This window comes from Pseudochaenichthys georgianus, chromosome 7, assembly GCF_902827115.2.
Source record: "Pseudochaenichthys georgianus chromosome 7, fPseGeo1.2, whole genome shotgun sequence".
NCBI classification, from domain to species: domain Eukaryota; kingdom Metazoa; phylum Chordata; class Actinopteri; order Perciformes; family Channichthyidae; genus Pseudochaenichthys; species Pseudochaenichthys georgianus.
The window spans coordinates 24,355,074-24,376,916 of record NC_047509.1 but is presented as its reverse complement, the minus strand read 5'-3'; the positions used below and the strand labels follow the sequence as shown (position 1 = coordinate 24,376,916).

The window sequence follows — 21,843 nt, the reverse complement described above, 5'->3', positions numbered from 1 at the left end:
GTGTGTACTTTGTGTGTCGAGGATGACTTTCATAAAACATAACGGTATTTTGGTAGGGAAAGTGTACTCAAAATTAAATGACACTGTTTATTTATAATATTCAAACATTTTGTATTGATCCATCAATAAACAATATTATTTATTATTTTACCCCTAATTTTAAATTGATACGATTTAATGTTTGATATGACTAAACTTATATTTAATTTAAACAATCATTTATCAGCATTGTCAACACCTATAACATTTAAAACCTGTAATAAAAACATAAACAAAACTATGTATGCTTACTCTTCAATTTAAATGGCTACCTGCATACATGAAACATATGTTCGAGACTATTAAATAAGCTATACAGGAAATAATAAACATATCAACACAAGCTGAACATTATGTGGAATTGTGCTTTATTGTTAAAACAAAATATGCGTTCATTTCTGATTCATCTATTGCATGGTTATGGCATTTGGTCTGACAAAAATAAACTCTGAATACAGAGCAATTTGTTTTGCAGACAAAAGTCCTGCAATGTATAAACTGATAATCCAAGTCAGACACCTAGCTAGAGGTGGACTGACATGCATTCATTTCATATTGTTCAGTGGGTTTCACTTCTATTGGCTAAAAATCAGCCGCAAAGATCAAATAATAGAGTGCAATTTTTAAAAACGAACCCCAAAAGTATAACAGTGGCACTTAAGTTAGTTTCAGGTGCATAGAGTGTGCAACCTGACTTGGTTTGTCCAGAGTTGTCAGTTCTTATTGAATCTCATTCGATTCAAAGATATCACCTGCAGTCACCAAAATTAATATTATATGTCAAAAGCGGTTATTCATACATAATAGGTTTATCTGATAAAAGTAAAGTCATAAAGTGCTCTAAATGTAAGTTGTACCTTTAGTCACCACCCTAAATGAAGTGCACCATGCTATCCTCACATTCTTTGGGCACAATAAGCTTGTAGTTATGGCACACTAACTTATAATTCTCTCCATTATTGTTGTCCCAATATTCAGTCCCACAGACTTTGTATTGAATGGCAAACTGTAACACTGCTCCCGGATGCAGGAATGGAGGAACAGGCAGGTGGAAATGAAAGGTATCACAAGTGAGTTGACCCTCTCCTTCTTCCCAGGCCTTGGTGGACACCCAATAGGCTTTAGTTTCTGAGCTGCTCTTCCACTCTGTAAATGAATAACGAGCTATTACATCTTTCTCAAAGTCCATATTGAGGACCTGGATGATTCCGATAACACACAGTTCAAAACACAAGACTCTCTCCAGGCACACTTTTTGCTCATGGAGGCGATGAAGGAATCCTTGCTGGTCACCAGGTTGCTGGGCAAAAACTGGCTTTAAGTATGGCAGAGATATCTCGAGATGCCTTCCATCTGCCAACTCTGCACCCATCAACAATCTAAAGGCAACATGATGCGGTACAGATGGATGATCGGCAGATTTGAAAAGCTTTATGTCCTCCAGGTCGAGTCCCAAAGAGTCAACAAACCGCACACCAACATTTCTGAATTGCTTCTTCTTCTCTGCGGTGGAAGGCAGAGAGTGGGATCGCTGTCTGATGATGGGTTTAGGCGTGGGTTCACAGGATAGACTGCGATGAAGCTCTGGTGCTTTTGTCAGAGATACTCTGGGAGTCGGGGGGCGGATTGGAATTGTCTTCTTTGCAGCACCAGGTTTGTCAGCTTGAAGCATTTCAGTCACTTTGATAGTAATGCAGGGCCTTGAGACACTGCTGGAAGAGCTGGGAGTCTCATCCTGGGAAAGGGGAATCCTCTCATGTCCAATAAACCACCCTCTTTTCATGTTCTGTTTCATGTTGTCCTGCACCTGAAAGAAAAACTGTTAAGCATTATTTATTAGTATTATGTCACAATCATCCATAAAACACACTCTTATCCAAAGCATGATCTAATGACAGAGTTGTAACAATATTAAATAATGAAGGTGTTTGTTGTTGTGCTGCAAATATGACAAGAACAGTTTTGTTCTTAACATGATATGACAGAAACAGTCACATGAATGCCTACAGCCCATTTCTGTCTTTGTGCAGTACATTGACGCTTTACTCAATCTGCCTTTAACGTGGTTTAATAAAACAAGACAACGACCTCACCTCACCATATACATGAAGCGTTAGCTACATCTAAGCTGCAGGGTGAAGCCTCAGATCCTCCATTAAAAGTACTATGTGTTAGAACTGCGCGTTCCCGTGAGTCACAGAGTGCCCGCTGTTGGCTGCAGTCACGTTACCTAAAGTGCTTTACATTTCCCCAATTCTGAGACACATATGCATGTCCTCCATGGCGATCAGCTAATATGCGCGCAGTTATCAGGAAGCTGCACACGGACCAACACGTCACAGACTGTTATATGGGACATTGAGTAATTTCAGATCAGAAGGAACGTTTTTGTGCAGTGGTTTAACTCTTTTGTTCCCAAATCTAGCGTTGACTCTGTCGCTCCTGTCTTGTGTATTATTTTACAATAGTAACTAGTATCCTCAGAGATCGTTTGGATATTTCGTTTGGAAAAGCGGCTAGTTTGACTTCACTCCAACTCCCACAATGCATCTGTATCGCCCAGTTGGACCCAAGCAGCGAGCCAGTCAGCAGCAGGTAAACAAACCAATCTGAGACTGGGACAGAGAGCCAAACAAAGCGTATGTGCTGTTAGACAGACCGTCTTACATTTTTAATAGCGAGGAGGATGACAGTCTTAAAAGAGGCACGTCTGCTGACAACACGTCGTTAAAAACAGTCGCTGCATTGTAATTCAACAGAGAGGCGAGTCGACGGCAAATAGAAGGCCGACTTTAACCTGCATTGGCTGTCTGCGCATGATGCATTGCAGCACTTTCGAGAAAATGGATGTTTTTAGCCTCAACCTCAGAATAGAGTGTATGATCCGAGATGTTGGTTGGGTTCTTTAGCCACCGTGTCATTGGCTAGGACTGGATTCAAAACAACATTCCTACTGGCGACCTGCAACATGGGGCCCATCATGCAGGAGCGCACAGCATCCACGACACTGAAACGCGTCGTCTCCAAAGAGAAGATTCGAGTAAAACATACTGAAAACAGCGAACCAGTAACCAGGTGGGCCTAATTTTACAGTGACACATTTACGATTAAACTAAAGGTGTTGTGTTATTTCTCAGACATACGTACGTTAGAGACGAACCTGAGTAACCGCTATCCGCTATCATGTTTCCACAGTTCAAAGAAAGGTAACAAGATGAAGAAAGCAGTGGGCCAGATGAAAAATTGCCTCCCAGGGCCAGGTCAGGATAAGGACACAGTGACAACACTGCAGAAGGTAAGTGTTCAGCATCCTTGTACATTCAAAAGAGATCATGTCTAAATGAATGTCCTTGTATAAGATGTGTTCTGGGATATGTACTCATATAATCCAAGGCAAAAACATATTTCTATAATGATTGTTTTATAGGGCACACAGTCAAAAGGTGGCAGTGTCAAATCTGGCACGACACGCAATACAACCAAACTCTCCAGGTACGTGTGGTGAGGGTTTTGGTTCATACTGCATACTTTGTCTCAAGTATCTCTATCTCTAAATCCCCAACAGCTTTCTCTAACACTCACTTGTCTCGTTACAGCCCTGAAGCAGAAGGAGATGTGAAACCTCTCCACCGCAAACATTTATCTGTGCACAGAAAAGAGGAGCAACGCGAAAATCAACGGATGTCACAGTGCAGCAATGAGCTCCACCAGAATCGTGGGGGGATGGGGAAGAATCGCCGAGCTCTCTCGCTGCCTCTATCCCCAATATCAGGGCTTCGACACATGCCAGCACACCCCCTAACTCACTCCCCGGCCCCCACCCCAGAGGCACTACAGCGACACTACAACCAGAAAGATGTAGACACTGACAGTGCGAGTGATCTGTCAGACTCTGAGAGGCTGCCAGTGCTGCCCTCTCCCTGTACCCCCTGCACCCCTCCTCATCTTAACCTCCGGGCTGAGGTCATCAACAGTAATGACTTTCCCCCGGACTTCCCAGGACCTCATGGCGCAATGGGTGATGAAGATGAGATTGATAAACCCAGCTACAGTTACCCAGACTTTCTGCCTCCTCCCTTTAACAGCTGGAGCCTGAGACAGCTGGCAGTATTTCTTCATACGGATGGCCGGGGTGCCCCTCGACCTAAGCCTGTAGGGACCCTCGAGAAGTACTTGGAGAGGCTGCTGCAGCTGGAGTGGCTCCAGATCCAAACAGGGCAAGCAGAGAGCAGCCGTGTGCCAGGGAGCCGCCCAAGGCCACAGAGCTTCCCCTCTGCCACCACTGCTCATCCCCCTAGGCCGCACACGGCTCCACCATCCCGACTCAACTCCCCTAAAGGGCTGAGGCAAAGCCAGCGATCCTTTCCATTTACACCTGTCAACAACCCCCCCTCACCTGCCTCAGCCCAGCAACCGCACTCCCGCTTTCCAGTTTGCCCTCACTGTCATATCCGCTACCCGTTGTGCAATGGAAGCTGCTCGGCCTATGCCTACCAACGCCACTCAAGGCTCAGTCCACTGCTTGAGCGTAAAGCCAGACCTGGAGCACCAGCTAAAAGAAGCAGCAGTGAGACCAGAGCAACCTCAACGGAAGGGAGAAGCCCTGGAGCACAAGGTGGAGGAAATGGTGCTGGGGGAAATGGTGGGGGAGGAGCCCAGACCCCACTTAGCCCCTCAGGTGGAAGGAGTCATCTCAGAAACATGCAGGCCGCAGGCAATGCTCGTAAGCAACCCCAGGAATCTGGAACTAACCCGAACAGCAGAGGTCAGGTGAGGAAAAGCCGTGTCAGAGCTAACTCTGAGACAGATGTGAAAAAAGAGCCGGGTGGCAGCAAAGCAGCGGGTGCAGAGAAACAGGTTGGTGCTGCAAGTAAGAGAGAGGTCACAACCTCCAAGAGAGTGGAGAAGGACTGGCAGAGGACAGAGGCTGTAGGTCAAGCCTCTAAAACTGCCATGAAGAGAGCTGCTAAAGAGCCGCAGTCCCTCTCCAAATCCTCAGCTAGTAGTAAGCAGAATGGCAAAACAAAAAATGTGCACTTTGTTGCAAAGTAACCCCTATACATCTACAGTATAGTGCTTTATTTACTAGAGGTTACTTGGTACAGGAGCTTGAACCTAGGCTTGCTTTCTGTGTGATCTGTGTTATACTAACATGTTGTAACTGTTGAACAGCAGTCTAAACCAGTCAGTGGTGTACAGCCTTGTAAAGTTCAAAACTAACAAGAGGTTCAGCTGCTATAAAAAGAGGTAAAAACAGCATTTATTTCAAAGAAAAATACTCAAATAGAACAGAATATACATGCTGTATTTCATTCAAAATGTACAGTAAGTATACAATCATAATGTTTTACTGTGTTTTGACAGAAGGCTCATTATGACTCAAAGCACTACTATGATTCCTAAATAACAGCTTTTATGTAAATTGAGCTCTGCTGCACTGCACATCATCATCTCTAAGTATACTACTAATGTTCAATAGGCATCACATAAGCAAGTACTCTGCCATAGGATAACTGTCAGCATAAATATTCCATAGTGAAGTTTAACACATCATTACATTCAAGTCATCAAATGCAACCATAGCGGTAACTAGTGGAGTCTGTGATGTAGGGATGTATTTGTTTGTAATGCTTTTACTTTACTTGATGTGGCATTTATTTCGTTTTTTTGGAGCCTCATGTTACAAGACATATGTTCGGTTAAAGCATCTTTGGCTGAAAAGAAGGACGCACATTGAGTGGTGGTGTAATGCCGTGCTGTTATTTGTTTCAGAAATATTTGTGCAATGGTTGAATTGTTTGTTACAAGGGCTTCTCATGTTCAACAGCTTGAATTGTAGTCCATGATGATAAAGTGTATTTTGCATTGAGCTGAGCTCTCTCTGACAGAAAGTGTAATGTTTGCTACGAATGTAAATGCCTATTTTTCCAAATTTTATATACCATAGTTATATTTATGAAAAGTGTTGTGGCTGACTTGTATTCATCATTAGAATTGTTATGTTTACATTGTCATGCACAAAAAGAAACAAAAGATGTAGTCAAAGAGCTGAATGTATATTTAATGTCTACTGTGCCATACCATTGCTCATCCCTGAGATTCAATGTGATTTCAACACATCATAGCTGTAACATGGTAATGTTATATCACACTGCATACTTGAAGTCTGTATGTCACTGTGTTAACATTAGATTGTCTTATCTGTTCGTTGTGATTTACCACGAGCACTTGATCCATGGGAACACCACATCAATGTAAATAACACGATATGTATTCAGATTGCACCTCTTTACTTAATATTCATGTAAAGTATCAAAGCCATAGATAAGAGGCTACAAGGGGCGATGTTATTATAAATGTGTACATTATGCTGACACGCACGCAGAAAGATTGTGGTATGTATTTTCTCAATGTTGAATGCAATTATTTGTAAGGCATAGAAATAAATGTTTTGCACTCAAGGGATATTCATTCACTGGCCATTCTTTGCAACACGTGCACACTGTTAAAATCCCAAACTTAATAGGGCTTAGTTTAACTTAAATGATGGCAAGTTTCATTTATTTTCATATTTAAATGTCAACCTTGTTGGATGGATTCTGATCAGTTCATCACAGAGAGTTAACTTTTTATGAATATGACTAAAGTTGTTGTGTTTACTGGAGGCTGTCCTCTCCCAGGCACATACCAGGTGGGACATAAAAATGATGAGTGTGTTACATCCTTTTCTGGCCTGGAAATGGTTTAAGGAGCCGCCGCAGCTGCTTCTCCCTGTCATTCACACACCCTGCAACGAACAACAGGTATATATTGGCAGCATGAGTATGTTATCATAGCGCAATAGAGGCTTTCCAACATGATGCCAAATGTCCTAATTGCACACACATTTTTTATAATCTGAAGAAATTGAGACATTTGTTGCCTGTAACATTTGCTTTGGCAGGTTACCTAGGTGTGTGTTGGCAGAGAAACATGCACTGCCAAATGTTTCTAGATTGACGTCCTCTCTATAGACGGGCCCATCATTCCACATCAGATCGTAGCCTCCCACTCTTTTCTCCTTGCCAGAGAGCCTGAAGGGGGGAAACAACGAATTGATTAGAAAGCAGCACCAGTGTGTTAAAAGAAACATATCTTATCGTGTGTTGTGCAGTATCTTGTGATCTGAGGGAATTGTAGAAAATTACTATAGTTTGTTTGCACCCACATCCTTTACTTTTATATACAACACCCAAGATTACCCTTCCAAAGGTTTATAGACTGTTAAATAACAAAATAGTAAGTGATGTCTATAATGCATGCAGAGAAAGAGAGCCCTTACATGTTAATGACAAAAAGGCAAACACAGAATGGGAAGGTGGCCTTTACCTTCCCTCCATATCAACAACATTTAAAGTGTCTTCCACCAGACTGCACTTCATCTCGTAATCCTCTTGACTACTGGGTGTGTGTGACGGAGAAGCATTCACCTCTATTAACCACCTGCAAAAAGATAGAGGATGATATTATTCACCAAAACATATACTTAGCATGTCGAGCAGACATTACCTCATTCCATGAGAACTCAAATGAATGTATCCTTATTTTCACTGGAGAGGGATACTGTCACTGGTGCGTTTTATAATTTACAGCAGGATTATTGCATATTTGTCTTCTTTTTTTTGTTGATACACCCTACAGATTTACGAGGTATTTTATATAACACTAGAAGATGTACTGCTTTGTAGAAAAACAAAGCAACGTGTGCTGTATTTGCTTGTCTGTGCTTCTCTGTGCTTTACATTTCCAATAATGAATCCCTTTGTGCATGTTTGTTCTGTGTAGGTGATGATGTGTAGGCTCACTGACCAAAGGAGCACTTACGGTTTAAGGTTCTGATCCAGTAGAATGTCGTACCCATAGAGCTCAAAGCAGTGTTTGTCATTTATAATGACTTTCTGAACACTCTGAAGACTGCGGACAAAGATGTTATCAATCTCTTTGAACAGGGTTTCTATTGTCTCTCTGCCATGTTTTGCAGTGAGGTATCTTCGAAGCTGTTGCAACTGCCACTTGCATCCCTATTTAGAGATTGACAAAGAAATGCCAGAATAAACAGGATATTGAATACATAAATATGCAGCTAGAATCTTTTATTAACCATGGTACCAAACGCATGCATTCCCGGATAAGATGGATGCTGAACCACAGACATATCTAGCAGAGTTAAAACATATGGATACACATACCATGAAAACACAATCTGTTACCTATTTTCTGAGCTTCTTGAATCACAAACCTTTTCAGGATCATAATCTGGTGCTGTTTTCTGTACAGCCACATTGGTGAGGTGCATATCTGATGAGAGGCGCTAAGAAGAATTTGGGAACTTTTATGACTTAGTAACACTTTCCATGGGGACGAGGATTAAAGCGACACAATTAGGAACAACTGCCTTAGAAATTGGGTCAAACCCAGGCTATTTAAAGCTGACTTTGTTTAAATATTTCATCAGACAGAAGCTCAAAACTAGTTAAGGGTTGACTAATAATATCACATAAGTGTGTATATACATTTAAATGAAATGCAAATTGAATGGTAGCATGACACTCCATCTTATGTTCATTTTATGACTGTCATTGTGCTTCTCCTCCCTTACACGTACATATTAGAAATACATATTTGATCATAAAAAAACAACATTCACATGAAGGATTCAAAAATGTTATTAAAAAAGGATACACTTGTCATCAATACTGCTGAGGGAGAAGCGAGTGCTTGAAAAGCGGCCAAAGCCATCTCGATACAGCCAGGCTTTCAAGGGAACGTACTAAAACACATGCATACTGATTCATGTATGTAGCAACATTTATATTTTGTATAAAACATTATGATTTACAAGGTTCAGTACTTACTGACGTGACCAGCACATAGACCCTCAGATCAAATTTCCGGCCTGTGGGGACAAATCAAAAAAAGTAAGCAGGGATATAAATCCAAATTCCCCTTTCCTTGTCCATTTTTTAGTCGTCGTTAATCAACATTCATTTCTTTTTAGAATAAAAGTGCATTTCTCATTAAGTTTATTACCATTTATTAGGTAAGGGTTCTCTATATAGCGTTGTGCCACATAGCTTTCCACTTGAGCGGCATCCTTCTGTTCCTCTGAGCGTGTGCCATCCTGTGTTAACACAAAATTATCAATCTGAATTATGTGGATGTAGTAATTTAATTTACAGCAAATGCCTTTATGTAATAAATAAACAGTACCTTCTTCCAATCCATGATGTCTTTCAGTTTCCTGAACAGAAAAATTCCTTTCCCTTGCGATTTTGCCACCTAAATAACATTGCTAGTTAATTTTGATGGTGAATTGATGATAATAAAGATAATTTGTATTGCACTAGATTTAATCTATTGCCTAGCTTACCGGCTTCATGATCCAGGTGCTACCAGGGCTTCTTTTGAATTCCTCTACAAACAGATGATATTCGCTTGGCAGTGCAAAAGTGCAGGGGAAGAATTCACATTTGGATGCCTCCATGCGACCAACATCTCTTTCAAGATTTTTCCTATATCTTTTGAGATTTTTCACCATGAGGTTTTTGCGAGTCAGCTGTAACAAAAGCTCAGAAAACTCAGAAAAAGACGTCATAGCATTTGATAATATGAATGATAAAGAATATTAATGTTGAAATCTACAATTTATAATCTCAAAGCATGCTAGACTGAAGCTGGCTCACCTCATAATGATTGCGAAAGTGGTTTATCCTCACATGTTCCTCCATGTATGAATGATCAAAATTCTCCCTTAGCCAGCCCACATCACACCAGTTGAAGTCCCACTCACCTTCACTGTGAGAAAAAACGTGATGCCATGTTCGAACCACAAATATGACTGAATATAGGTAAAATGACAGTTAAAATAACACGACTACTTACTCTTTGACTTCAACCCAACCGGGCCTTTGGCGCAGGACATCCTGTATGGTGTTGAGTAGGCCACACTTGTAACGCACACAACTCCTTCCCTCCCTGAAGTGTAACATTGCCACTGTTACCAGTACTTTCGAGGTTTGTTTAGTGTTATTCACCAGAGGAATGTAATTAGGTACATTTACTCATGATGTACTTTAAGTAAGTTTGATTTCGAAATACTTTTATTTTCTTTCAGTCTTTCCTTTCCATGCCATTTACTTCTTGCCAACAAAATGTCCCCTATGTGGGACAAATAAAGGTATTCTAAAATCAAGATTTTGAGTATATTCAGATTTCTTTATACTGTACAACAAAATACACTGTGAACAACTGTTTATTGACAGCCAACTTAAGAACAACACTCACCGCTCCTCACTTTTGCCATAATCATTTGTCCCTTTGAATCCAGATGTCTGCAACAATGAAAAAAGTTAAAACATATTTAGCTTTCATCCAGGTTGTTTTGGGTAACTTGTAAAAAAACGATTTTACAATTTTAAACTGCAAACTACACTTCAAAAAGCAACTCCTGGTTTGCTTATAACTTACTAACCTACTTACTTTCTAATTGTTTAATACAAGTATATTCTTAAGTCCTATCACTACTTTAACGCTTAAATAATTGATGGATAAGCAGTAACTCTCTGTAACGCTAGTTGGAACTTAGCTAAGTCAATCACACAAATAGCTAACAATAATAAGTTAACATCAGTCAAATAAAATCCTACAACACAACAAAGCGTACACATAGTGCTTTCTACTTACCTTACACTTTGACATGGAGGCGCACGCTATGAAATATTAGAAGACTAGGTTTATATTACAAGAATATGCGTAATTAATGATAAGTAACATCTAGTTAGCAATTAAGCTAGCTCGTCTCAATGCGTTGTTTGGCAAATGTTGTCATGGCAACCATCACCGAATGACATAGGGTCTCCGTCTTCATGTGCTTACCGTAGAAAGACAACGGGTGACCTACTAAATTCACAGCAAACACGCATCACACAAAGGCTAACAAAGTAATCATATTTTAAAAATAAATAAGTTTATCTTCCGTCAGAAATCATTACAATTCCCAGAAGTTTGCCGTTAGAGTGAAATTATTGCATTAACAGTAAGACCACTGGCAAACATATTATCTTGCCTCAACTTTACAATAAATCCACCACTTAGTGGCGCCAAAACCACATCTAACTTTTTGTGTAGCATAATGTTGATCCATTATAATGTCTAAAAAATGTATTAGGTTGTGATTTGAGCATTAGATTATGCTTAATAAACACAATTATCACATCTACTTATTTATTCATATAGTATTCATGTCAACAGATATCAGCTATCAGATTGATTGATTGTTTGTTTGTTTGATATGTGAATTGATTGCTAAATGGGCCTTACTGTAGGTCAAAATCAGCTAAAACTTGTTTATTGCCAATCCTTTTTGGTGTTTTATCTATCATCACTTTGCAAATGCTAATTCCCACTGGCTTATGTGATATGTGACACATTTACCATTTGACCAAAATAAACAAATGATAAACGTCAAATCAACACAAATGGTACAATTATCGAACTATTATAGTTTTTAAATATTTAAAGCTAAATGTGATCCACAAATAAAAGAACACAATGAAACATTTTTGGTTTTATGTTGCAAACATTGAACTTTTGGCCCAGTTAATGCCCCCAGCAATTTACATAGACAAGAGGATTATGGAACAAACATTTTGTAGTGAAGAGAGATGGATCATCAGACCTTTGATCTCTGAGGGTTATATAAGACCCTCGACGACGTATTGAGGACCACAATGCCCTGCATACCAAACCCCACATATTACCTAATGGTTGATAGATTGTATTGAATGTTTGTGTTTCTTTACTTTAATCAAGGAAATTAAATGGTAAATTATCGCAATGATCCTTTGGTTGTTGTTATGTGATCAAATCTTCGTGCACTGGAGATAAAGGCCATATTTCTGAATGATAAAGCACAATTACAGCTCAATATATAGGCCTATCCAAAAAAACGTACATTTATTGCTTTTAGCCCCTTGATGTAAATTCTGTAAAAGGAGCTTGCACCTGAGTCAGATTCCTGTGTAAAGCCAAATAAATGGGTTATATTATCGTTTCCTATGTGCCTATTGCCTTTTTAACATTCTCAGCACTCCTCCACTAATCAAACAATCAACCATACTTTAGACTCTGACATACATAATCAGGACAGTTTTGAGGTAAAGGGGCTTTAAATTGAATTGGTTTGGGTCAGTTAGAAAGAACATAGGCCAGGCTTCTCAGCAGTGTGTGATAGGATCGCTCTACTACTGTAGCTAAGTCAAAATCTAGTCTCGAAACGTCCCTGTCATGAACATAAACTATAAAATCAAGTAATTAAGTTGTGTCATTTCACAAATTGCATCAGTTACAAAACATAACATATGGTTAGTGTAATGGAAACTTCTGTGTAGCAATGCAATGGGAGTCACCGACTCAGGAAGACAGGGTAGAGCAGGAGCTTCGATGTCAAACACTGGAGGTTTATTTGGAGTTACGGCCGGAGCATTCACATCACAAGTCACAGCAGTCACGGTCTGACTGCACGGGAGTGTTGCCACGTCAATTCTGGAGAAAGTCTCTCTCGTTAGCCCATTTAACTGGTTTCACAGAGAGTAATCAACATATTTTGATAAGATAGTTTAACCAATTGGGCACACTGAATCACTTGCGTCCGTCACTTATGGCCTCGAAGATGTCATACCTTGGAGTCCACAAACAACAAAGAAGGAAGTGTCCCAGTACACCCACAACAACAGACCATCTGTGACCTAGTGTTGACCGGTCACAGAATGGGAACAATAACATTATGGCTCAAGCAGCCTATGTCCTTAAAGGAGATAAACAGACGTCAGGGTTGGTCCTGTACGTCATATCTAGGTGTCTAGGTCAATTATTTCCCTAACAGTTAGAAGAACTGACTTTCTATGTGCTGTCAAATAGGAATTTTAGTATTATTTCGAACAAAGATTAAGAACAGACAAGAAAGTCTAGTGAATTATGGCAACGCTAATATGTTTCATATCGAAAACAGCTGGCTATAAGATGGCACAGTTTATTTCAAACTTCATCAACATCTGCTTGGGGCGGGCCTCAGACAAGAAAAGCATACTCATCTTTTCTTTGACGATGTTTTCTGCAGATGAGATGTACATGTGTTAATTCAGTCTCCAGAAAATTGTTAATAAATGTTTCCATCACCTCCAGATTAGCTGTACATGTCTAATGATTGCTTGTTGGGAAAAACAAGATTGTGATTGTAGCAGTCATTCAAAATATCAAACTGTGATAAGTTAGGGATTTATAACTGAGATTTGCCCAAATCCAATCATCTTCAGCTCATTAAGAATGCAATGTGACAAGCCCAGAACATTTTGAGCTTGAAGATGCAATGTAAGACGTGGCTCATTTGCTGATAGTATTTCAATATTTTTTTAATTTGCAGATAAAAACATTGCAGCAAACCACTTTTAAAGACTATGTTTATCTAGATCTCATTTAACAGAATATAGCATACAATTACAGCATTAGCCTTTATAATTTGCTGTTGCTTTCATTGCCAGTAGTTACCATTTACATCACCATCAAAGCATTACAAAATTGTTTTCACCCCCTGCCCACCCAAAACTCTGTTTCTGAAGCCTTAATAATCGGTTAAACCATATGCCGATCAGGGGTCAACCTTTCAGCAAGCTTTTATTTTGAGGTCGATTTCTAGCATTTCTGTTTTTGCAATGGTTTATGGTTTGGCAGCCATTCCTGCAGAGCATTTATATCATAGTAGCTGTACCTTATGCATATCATTTAGGCTAACCACATACACTCCATACAACTCCATGATCACCAGTATCTTGGAATGGATATTGTTTTGAGGATCAACCCATGGGTTTGACTCTTTTAAACACGTAGCCCATATTTTGTATGGATCTGAAATTAAATTCCAACCCTATAATCCAAGTTGGATTGTCATTTTAAATCTAGATTTTTCTTTGAAAGGCCTTCATGCTGGCACAGTGGGGATCTTGCATTATGCATATGTCTCATAATTATTTGTGTGAACATAAAAATAATTTGTGTGTAAATATGTGATATGTAAATGTAAAACACCATCCACAAATGCATTTAAAAGATTTGCAAACTCACAAATAAATGTGCAAGTGTAAAACGGATCTGCAAATAGGCTAAATATTTCACAAATAAAAAAAAGATCTGTGAATATCTCTTTAACATTTACAACTTTCGATCAGGCATTTGTGAATCCATTTTGTATTTGTGGACCAAAAATGTACTTGCGGATCTCAAATCTCTGCTCGTGGATCTTACATTTCTGCTTGTGGATTGTCTTTTTACACACACGGAATTTTGAGACATATTTTCCGCCGGTCTCGGCTAAAATCTACTCGTGTCACTCGGTTATTTTCGGAAACCACGTGATGGCCTGCTGATGACGACATTTCCCGCTTGACTGAATACACTATAGAGAGGCGAAGTCCCTCCCTTTCCGGGAGCCTCCATGGGACCCCGGAAGCGTAAAATTATACATTGAAGTCAATGGAGAGAGAAAGGGTATCTTTTGATCCCGTTTGAATTGTGCCACGAATGACACATATGATGTTTGTCAATTTAAAAGAATATTTTGCAAGTCAAAAAAATTAAAATGTGTCGTAAAACTGTGAAGTTACAATTTTTTGTGTGTGAAACCGCTGAGTGAACTACAGGTCTCTGGTCTCGCACAATACGCGTCACCATCACAAAGACGGCCGTCACGTTAGCAAATTTCACCTGTTTCTTTCAGAATGAGAATAAAAGTATAAAACGAGGTGAACATCACTACAAGTCTGGACACGTTGAGAGCTGTACATACACGAAAGGGGAGTTAGTCGGTTCTGTAAGAGCAGCGGGACCGGCTTTACAAGGTTTCGGTGAGTAATATGAAAGTCTCTGTGTATGCTGTGGATAACATTAGTGTTCACAAGAACAAGGTAAACTCCCGTGTTTTGTTTTAGTTGCTCTTCAGATTGAAGCGGCCAGTTTTATATCGACTATACTGTATGTGTGATCTCCTTTTACATCTCGTTGTGTCATTTGAGTTTATTTGCTGTGTGTAGATTCAAGGATTTTGGTGACATGAACATGACCATCGCGGAGGCAGTCCAGTTACCATCCTTCTGTCTCCGTGAGGAGGGTGGGTCATCACCCATACTGGCACCAGTCCAAGGGCAGCTGCACATCACAGACCGGAGTCTCTGCTACTTTGTTGTGTGGACCACGAAGGAGGCGATCATCATCCTCATCCCCAAAGACCCTGCATGGCATGGAAATCTCCTCCTCCTGGAAAAATTCTACACCCAGCAGAACTGTGTTGGCCAGTAGAGAGGAGGACATTTAAATAAACATACTCTTAACACCCTCAGACTCTGCGTTGTGTTTCGTATGTGTGATGGGGTGTTATGCAGAGGGGAGGAAAACAGGAGACAGCAGATTGGGATTGTGGTGGAGATGCTGAGCAGTTATTTAATTGTTGCATGTAATTATTATTATACTGCGTGCTTCTTAGTTATTCCATCTTTTGCTGTAACATGGATCTGTATGTAACTCTATATTTACTTGTTATCTACCACACTCCCTTCTACATCATACACCATCATTATACATGATGGTGTATATAGGATATATATATATTTGTATACATATCTGTAAATTGTATAATTTTATTTAAACGTCTTTTTGATCTCTCAACAATAAAGTTGACTTTGAAAAATATATATATTCTTTATGAAAATAGTTGCCTGTTGGCGAAATGAATCCAAATTAAACGTTGGACTGAACTACAACTACGCCTTTAAATCTCTACGGACTGTTCTTCAGTGGGATGGCAAGTTCCTATCTTTAAACATTTATTAGTTTTTTCTCAACAGATTTGATTTTCTGAAGTTAATTTAACTTTGCCGACCATGTAAGGTCATTATTAAAAAGGTACAATCAATTTGTTTAGGGTTGAATCAAATAATGATAAACATTTCATTTGGATAATTTACTGACAGAATAAGAAACTCAATGATGGTCTACTCACCTGTTCCCTTTTTATAAAGTGAAACCGTTGAAACGATAGATTTGAGTAAACTTAAAAACAACCTTCTCCAAAAGCTATCAAGGAATATACCGAATACTTGTTTTAGAACTTTATTACATATTTTTATATAAATAGTTTGAATGATCCATAATTGACAGAAGCTTGTGTTTACACTGACCTGTTACTCATATATTAATGTCTTTGTAACTTCAGTAAACCACTACCTCACTAATTTCTTTCATTCATCACGGTTCAGTAAACGTGATACATGAACCAGTTTAATAATTATAATAACGTAGGATTGCAACTCTTTGAAACTGTAGGTGGCTCTTAAAAGAGCCGTTGTGTTTGGGTGTGCTGGTCTCAGGTCAGTTTAAGCCCTCTCTCGCGGATGCAGCGGGCCAGCTGGATGTCCTTAGACATGATGGTGATCCTCTTTGCTTGGTTCATCTTACTGGGGGGCAGCTACATGGATGTCGGTGCAGTCCACAATCATTGTGCAGTTGAAGGCAGAATGGATGAAGGCAGAATGAATTTATTATTGACTCCGAATGAAACACAACTTCATGTCATACAATACATTGACTTTATTTGTAATTGTGTAAAAAAATATGAGCATTGCAAGCAGGACCTGCAGGAACAGAGCATGGTGATGAATGGAGCTGGGAAGAGAGAAGAATAAAGAAAACAGATCAACTTTATTATCGGATATTAAACATTCAATTTCAAAACAAGTAGCCTCCCCTACAGTTTTCTAGTATGTAAAGATGATTTCACATGACCTATGCAAAATATCACACTCAATACATGTGTGTCTCTGGGGGGTGCATTGTGCCTTTGATGTATATAAATAATATACCATAACCAAATACTATTACGTACAGTGGAAATCAGGTTGCCAGAGCAGGTCAGTCCAGTGTGCATGTTCCTCAGGGTCTCAGCAATTACAGGTGAGGGAAAGGAAATAAAAGAGAAAAAGGTCAGTAACAACACTTTAAAGTAACAACAATTTGAATAATTATCTCTTTTAATAATGTTCTATCAGTAATCACTCAACTACTGTCTTTCCAACAAACAGATTGACTCACTATCATCACAATGAAACACGTCCAGAAGAATGGACCACAGATGGAAATGAGCTATTAGCTATAATCTGGAATATTGCATCTCTTCTCTTTGCTGAGATTAATGTTTTTGTATGCATGGTCCTTCTATAAATAAATACATGTCATGCAAAGCTGCCTGCCTGCCTTCCTTCCTTCGACTCTCCTTGATCTTTTAATGTTCAATGTTAACCATTTGAGCAGATAGCATTACGTAGAAAAGATCGCAGATGCTAATGTACCGTTAGCCTACCTCCCGCCCCCTTAGCACCTGGTGGATGGGGCGATAGGCTCCTCTTCAAATGTTTCACAAAATACTTACCATCATGACTACTCTTACTGTTTAACATTTGGGTTTATTTCATGTTAAGGCTAATACAAATGACAAGGCTAAGTAATGTGATGCTAACTAACGTGCTCGCTACTAGCTATGTAGCTAGCTTGACTGTGTTCCATGCACAACATGTGTATTACCTGATATGTCTGATCCAACGACTCCTGGTCCTTTCATCAGACGGGAATCGATAGAACGAGCAAGTGGTATGATCACTTATGTGATTACAACCTGGTACAAAGCACACAGGCATCTTGTAAAAGTGAATTTATTTTTAGCAATCTCTTATGTATTGGAGGGAATAAATCAGTTATGAGATCTTCTTCTTCTTCTTCGCTTTAATTACGAGTCGCAACCACTTGGAGCATTATCGCCTGTGACATCACTTACGCGAGCCAGAATGGGATTTGGGATTTGTAGTCTTTGTAGTCGCGTATTTTTCATAGTCTTATATTTCAACAGTTTTACGACAAAATGTGACTTTTTTGACATGGAACTTATTGTTTAAGATTGACAAACATCATATGTGTAGTTCGTGGCACAATTCAAACGAGATCAAAAGATACGTTTTCTCTCTCCATTGAATTCAATGTAAATGTTTCGCTTCCGGGGTCCCATGGGCCGGAAGTAGATGGGTGTGACTTCGCCTCTCTATAAACAATGAAGAAAGAGTTTTATCTGGGCTGCTTCGCTGCCAGCTGCTCCCCCCGGGACCCGAAAGTGGCGTATAGCCTGTATTTCAACATCAACGAAAGTGCTCGATATATGCTATATTGATCCAATAAACTAACACAAACTGTATCACTATAACATGATGATGATGATGATGATGATGATGATGATGATGATGATGGCGATAAAGAATGCATCTAACGTTCCGCTGTTCATTATAATATAAAAACAGAGCATTAAACAAACCATCATGCTCTTACTTTGAAATCATGCGGAAATGTCGTTCATGGAAATGGATTCACAAATGCCTGATCGAAAGTTGAAAATGTTAAAGAGATATTCACAGATCTTTTTTTTATTTGTGAAAATATTTTGCGTATTTGCAGATGTATTTGTGAGTTTGCAAATCTTTTAAATGCATTTGTGGATGGTGTTTTACATTTACAAATCACATATTTACACACAAATTATTTTTATGTTCACACAAATAATGAGACATATCTTTGCCCATATTGCATACATCTCAATACCACCACTCACTGTTAGGCATCCCACAGGTCATACTTTTCCCAGTGGATGATAATCATCAATAGGCGCATTCACACTGCGGTACTTTTCCCACAAAGGTTCATGCGAACTTAGTTCATGATCGCGTTCACACCAAAAAGAGCCGGTACTAAAATTAGTTCATGCGAACCTTTTTACCCCCTCGAAAGTCCCTGCTAGAGAGCAGGGACTTTCGAGCGGCTCTTTTGTGCAATAGAGTATGGCTGCAGACCAATAGAGTCTGGCTGCAGACCGCAGCAAGGAGGCGGATCGTATAGGGGCGGATCGTATAGGGGCGGATCCTATAGTGAACGACGGGAGCCGGCTCTCGCCCGCGAACGAGACGTTTTTTGTTTTGTTTTTGCGGAGGGATCTAGATCGGCATGAAGGTACATTATGCAATGTGCAATGTGGACATTATCCCGCTTATTACACATGGCCACATTCTCAACAAAGTAACGACATGACTCCCAATAATAATTGAAATGCTTTTATGGATTTCGAAAAATATTTTATTGATTTAAAAAATAGTTTTATGTATTGATTTAAATTGACATGCATCCGCTAAGAAAAGTAGTCCGTTGTTACTGTTTGAACCAAGCGGCAAACTCTGGGGAAGAGCAGGGAAGCCAATACGGAAGTGCCACACACTGCAGTTCATATATTGGCCGATAGGCGATGGCTGCAGAAAGGAGCAATTTCCATAGACCCCATGTTAAAATGCCCAATTTTACAGCAGAAAAAAACATGTTTCTACCCCTGGCTCCATACATTTTTATTATCGATATAGTTAGATTCCACCTTCATGATTATGAATCTGTGAGTGAATTTTTTTGTAACGCGACCCTTTTATTTATATTAGCTCTTAAAGTTTGTGCATAAATTAGGGCGTGGTCACATTGAGTGACGGCTCTGTCAAGTGCCTGCCGCTGTTAGCTTCTTGTCTCTCTGCTAGCTGCTCCGTGAAGCTAGCTACAGGGACTCTGCCTGCTCAGCTCATCCAGGAAACAAAACTTGTAGCCGGCCGTGGTTGTTTGTTCTTCATGCTTATATATCGGACTATTGTGACTCGCTCTGCGGTTAAAACAGACGGTGCATGAATGCGGTAAGTAAAATTCGAGTGCTTTATTTATGTGTTAATAATTTTAATCAGCTACGTAATGAATGGTAAGGCTTGGGTTAGCATGTAAGCTAGTGGTAGCTACATCGGTGCTAACGATGCTAATCGTAGCCTCCAAGTTAAAATCATAGACTGTATATATAAATGTTAAAACGAAATAGACAAGTGTTAAGTGGGATAATACTGTTGAACAAACGGCTTCTGTTTGAGGTTGATAAAATAAGGTCATCCTTGTAACTTAGAGATATTTTATTATGTAGGTAGAACTGTATGCATCTAAGGTTAATTTAAATTGGCTATGCTCAAGTATGTAGACAAGCTAATGTCGAAGTAGTGTATGTGAAATCAACCTCACAATAAGATGTGTGTATATTACAATTATTAATGTCATATTTCAAGATGATTACTTAGATATTACAATATGGTTGCTTGAGCTGGAGTTCATTATTGAGCTTTCACGTTAACATCACAGTCATCTGAAGAACGAACCCAAACCTTATTGTTTTTATTAATTGCATTACCAAATGGGTATCAAATAAACAGTAAGCATTGGTAACACAACTTCCAAAGTTACAGTAAAATAAAAAGGACCCTGACTCGGACAATACACAATCCAACATGTTCAACAGAAGAGAATCAGTTATATTGTTTGTACACATGGTACTTTACATATATATATCTGTTTGTTTAAGGTGTCCAGGTGATGCAGACAGGCTGGACGAGAGAGTGAGAGACAGAACTGGACTCCTCACAGCAGTGAACTTCAGCTCAGGTACAAAGACTCTTTTTTCATACTGTACAAAGAATCAAGAAAGATATTGGTTTAAATGAATGAAGTATTGACTTTAATACACTGATATACATTCCATTAAACAATACTAAATACTAGATCACCTACACATCAGTTAAGTTGAGGGTTTATTCCATGCAAAAAGTTACATTTAGATGTTAACAAGCAATATGATTTTGTCAGCTTTCTAATTTAATGTATTGAAGGCAAAGATATTTAACACATAGTGAGAACTGCTACTATTTATCTCTCAATATTGTCTGTAAAAAACGTGGTAAAAGTTATTCTTTCAGTGAGACAACAGAGCAAGCTTCTACAGTTGCACTACGTTTTGATAACAGTTAAATATTATTTTGATAATAACATATATTTCAATGTTGATGAACTTCATACTGTTCATTCTCTGATTGTCTTTGTAGCTCACTGTTGAAATACAAAAAAAACATTACAATTACAAAATAATGATATCTACAGCCCCGAAACACACAAACACACTGCTTTCATAAATAACACACTTGTTCTGCAATAATATGTTTTATATTTCCTGTCATTTTTGTTAGGAAAGGACATGCCTGAAAGACACAACATTTTCTCCTTCTCTGAGGGTCAAGAAGAACATCCAAGAGGAACATTAAAAGCTGATGTTATGAGATTTTAAGACCAGTACAAGACATTCACTAAGAAACTACTTTTATTGTAAAAACAGTCAGCTGATCGAATGCTCCTACACTCCATCAGCTGATTATTTCTATTTGCCTCACTTTATGAGCTTCACATTGCTTGTGCCTTGTACCGCAGAGTTTGCAACATCACAAATAAATGGGGCCAATCTTCAGTCAGATGTGAATGTGTAATCTACCATTTTCAGTAAGAATAATGGACGAAAGGAGTGCAAATACAAATACAATTTATTGAAATGTGAACCAAAAGTTAATCAAATGTTTTAAATAAAAAGCACATATGGACAGAAGGTGTAAACCTATTAAATGTAAGTAAACACATTTAGTCAAATAAAGTGACAGACTAGGCCTGTGCAGTTGGTATCAGCTTTGCCCAGCATGGGCTCCTCCATCAGGCCTGGTCCTCCTCGCAGAGGAGAGACCCTCAGTCCTCTCCAAACCAACAGACTGGACGTCCATCACACGGAGGTTT

General features: G+C 39.2%; 3 protein-coding genes across 8 annotated transcripts; 1 reads left to right on the top strand and 2 right to left on the bottom strand.

Moving 5' to 3' along the window:
* Positions 1–390: 390 nt before the first annotated feature.
* On the bottom strand, positions 391–2,413 carry ppp1r3da (protein phosphatase 1, regulatory subunit 3Da). 2 transcript variants are annotated; one of them, XM_034086768.2, is made up of 2 exons: positions 2,138–2,413; positions 391–1,858 (listed from the first exon to the last, which is right to left on the bottom strand). In XM_034086768.2, exons 1-2 carry the CDS (start codon positions 2,144–2,146, stop codon positions 911–913), a joined length of 957 nt encoding a protein of 318 aa, XP_033942659.1. In that variant the 5' UTR covers positions 2,147–2,413; the 3' UTR covers positions 391–910. The 2 variants fall into 2 exon arrangements, with proteins under 2 accessions (XP_033942659.1, XP_033942660.1); XM_034086769.2 differs by having other exon boundaries at positions 391–1,846.
* Positions 1,758–10,906, bottom strand: ttll9 (tubulin tyrosine ligase-like family, member 9). Of its 5 annotated transcripts, none has more exons than XM_034086763.1 (15): positions 10,762–10,906; positions 10,363–10,409; positions 9,961–10,053; positions 9,762–9,873; positions 9,449–9,634; positions 9,289–9,357; positions 9,109–9,199; positions 8,934–8,974; positions 8,761–8,848; positions 8,318–8,376; positions 7,903–8,099; positions 7,408–7,521; positions 6,988–7,112; positions 6,728–6,826; positions 1,758–1,846 (listed from the first exon to the last, which is right to left on the bottom strand). In XM_034086763.1, exons 1-14 carry the CDS (start codon positions 10,774–10,776, stop codon positions 6,756–6,758), a joined length of 1,308 nt encoding a protein of 435 aa, XP_033942654.1. In that variant the 5' UTR covers positions 10,777–10,906; the 3' UTR covers positions 1,758–1,846; positions 6,728–6,755. The 5 variants fall into 5 exon arrangements, with proteins under 5 accessions (XP_033942654.1, XP_033942655.1, XP_033942658.1 ...); XM_034086764.1 differs by having other exon boundaries at positions 1,791–1,858; XM_034086767.2 differs by lacking the exon at positions 1,758–1,846 and adding an exon at positions 10,177–10,236 and having other exon boundaries at positions 6,594–6,826.
* Positions 2,548–6,500, top strand: fam217ba (family with sequence similarity 217 member Ba). The gene is made up of 4 exons (XM_034086761.2): positions 2,548–3,114; positions 3,235–3,334; positions 3,467–3,531; positions 3,636–6,500. Exons 1-4 carry the CDS (start codon positions 3,008–3,010, stop codon positions 5,089–5,091), a joined length of 1,728 nt encoding a protein of 575 aa, XP_033942652.1. The 5' UTR covers positions 2,548–3,007; the 3' UTR covers positions 5,092–6,500.
* Positions 10,907–21,843: the final 10,937 nt, after the last annotated feature.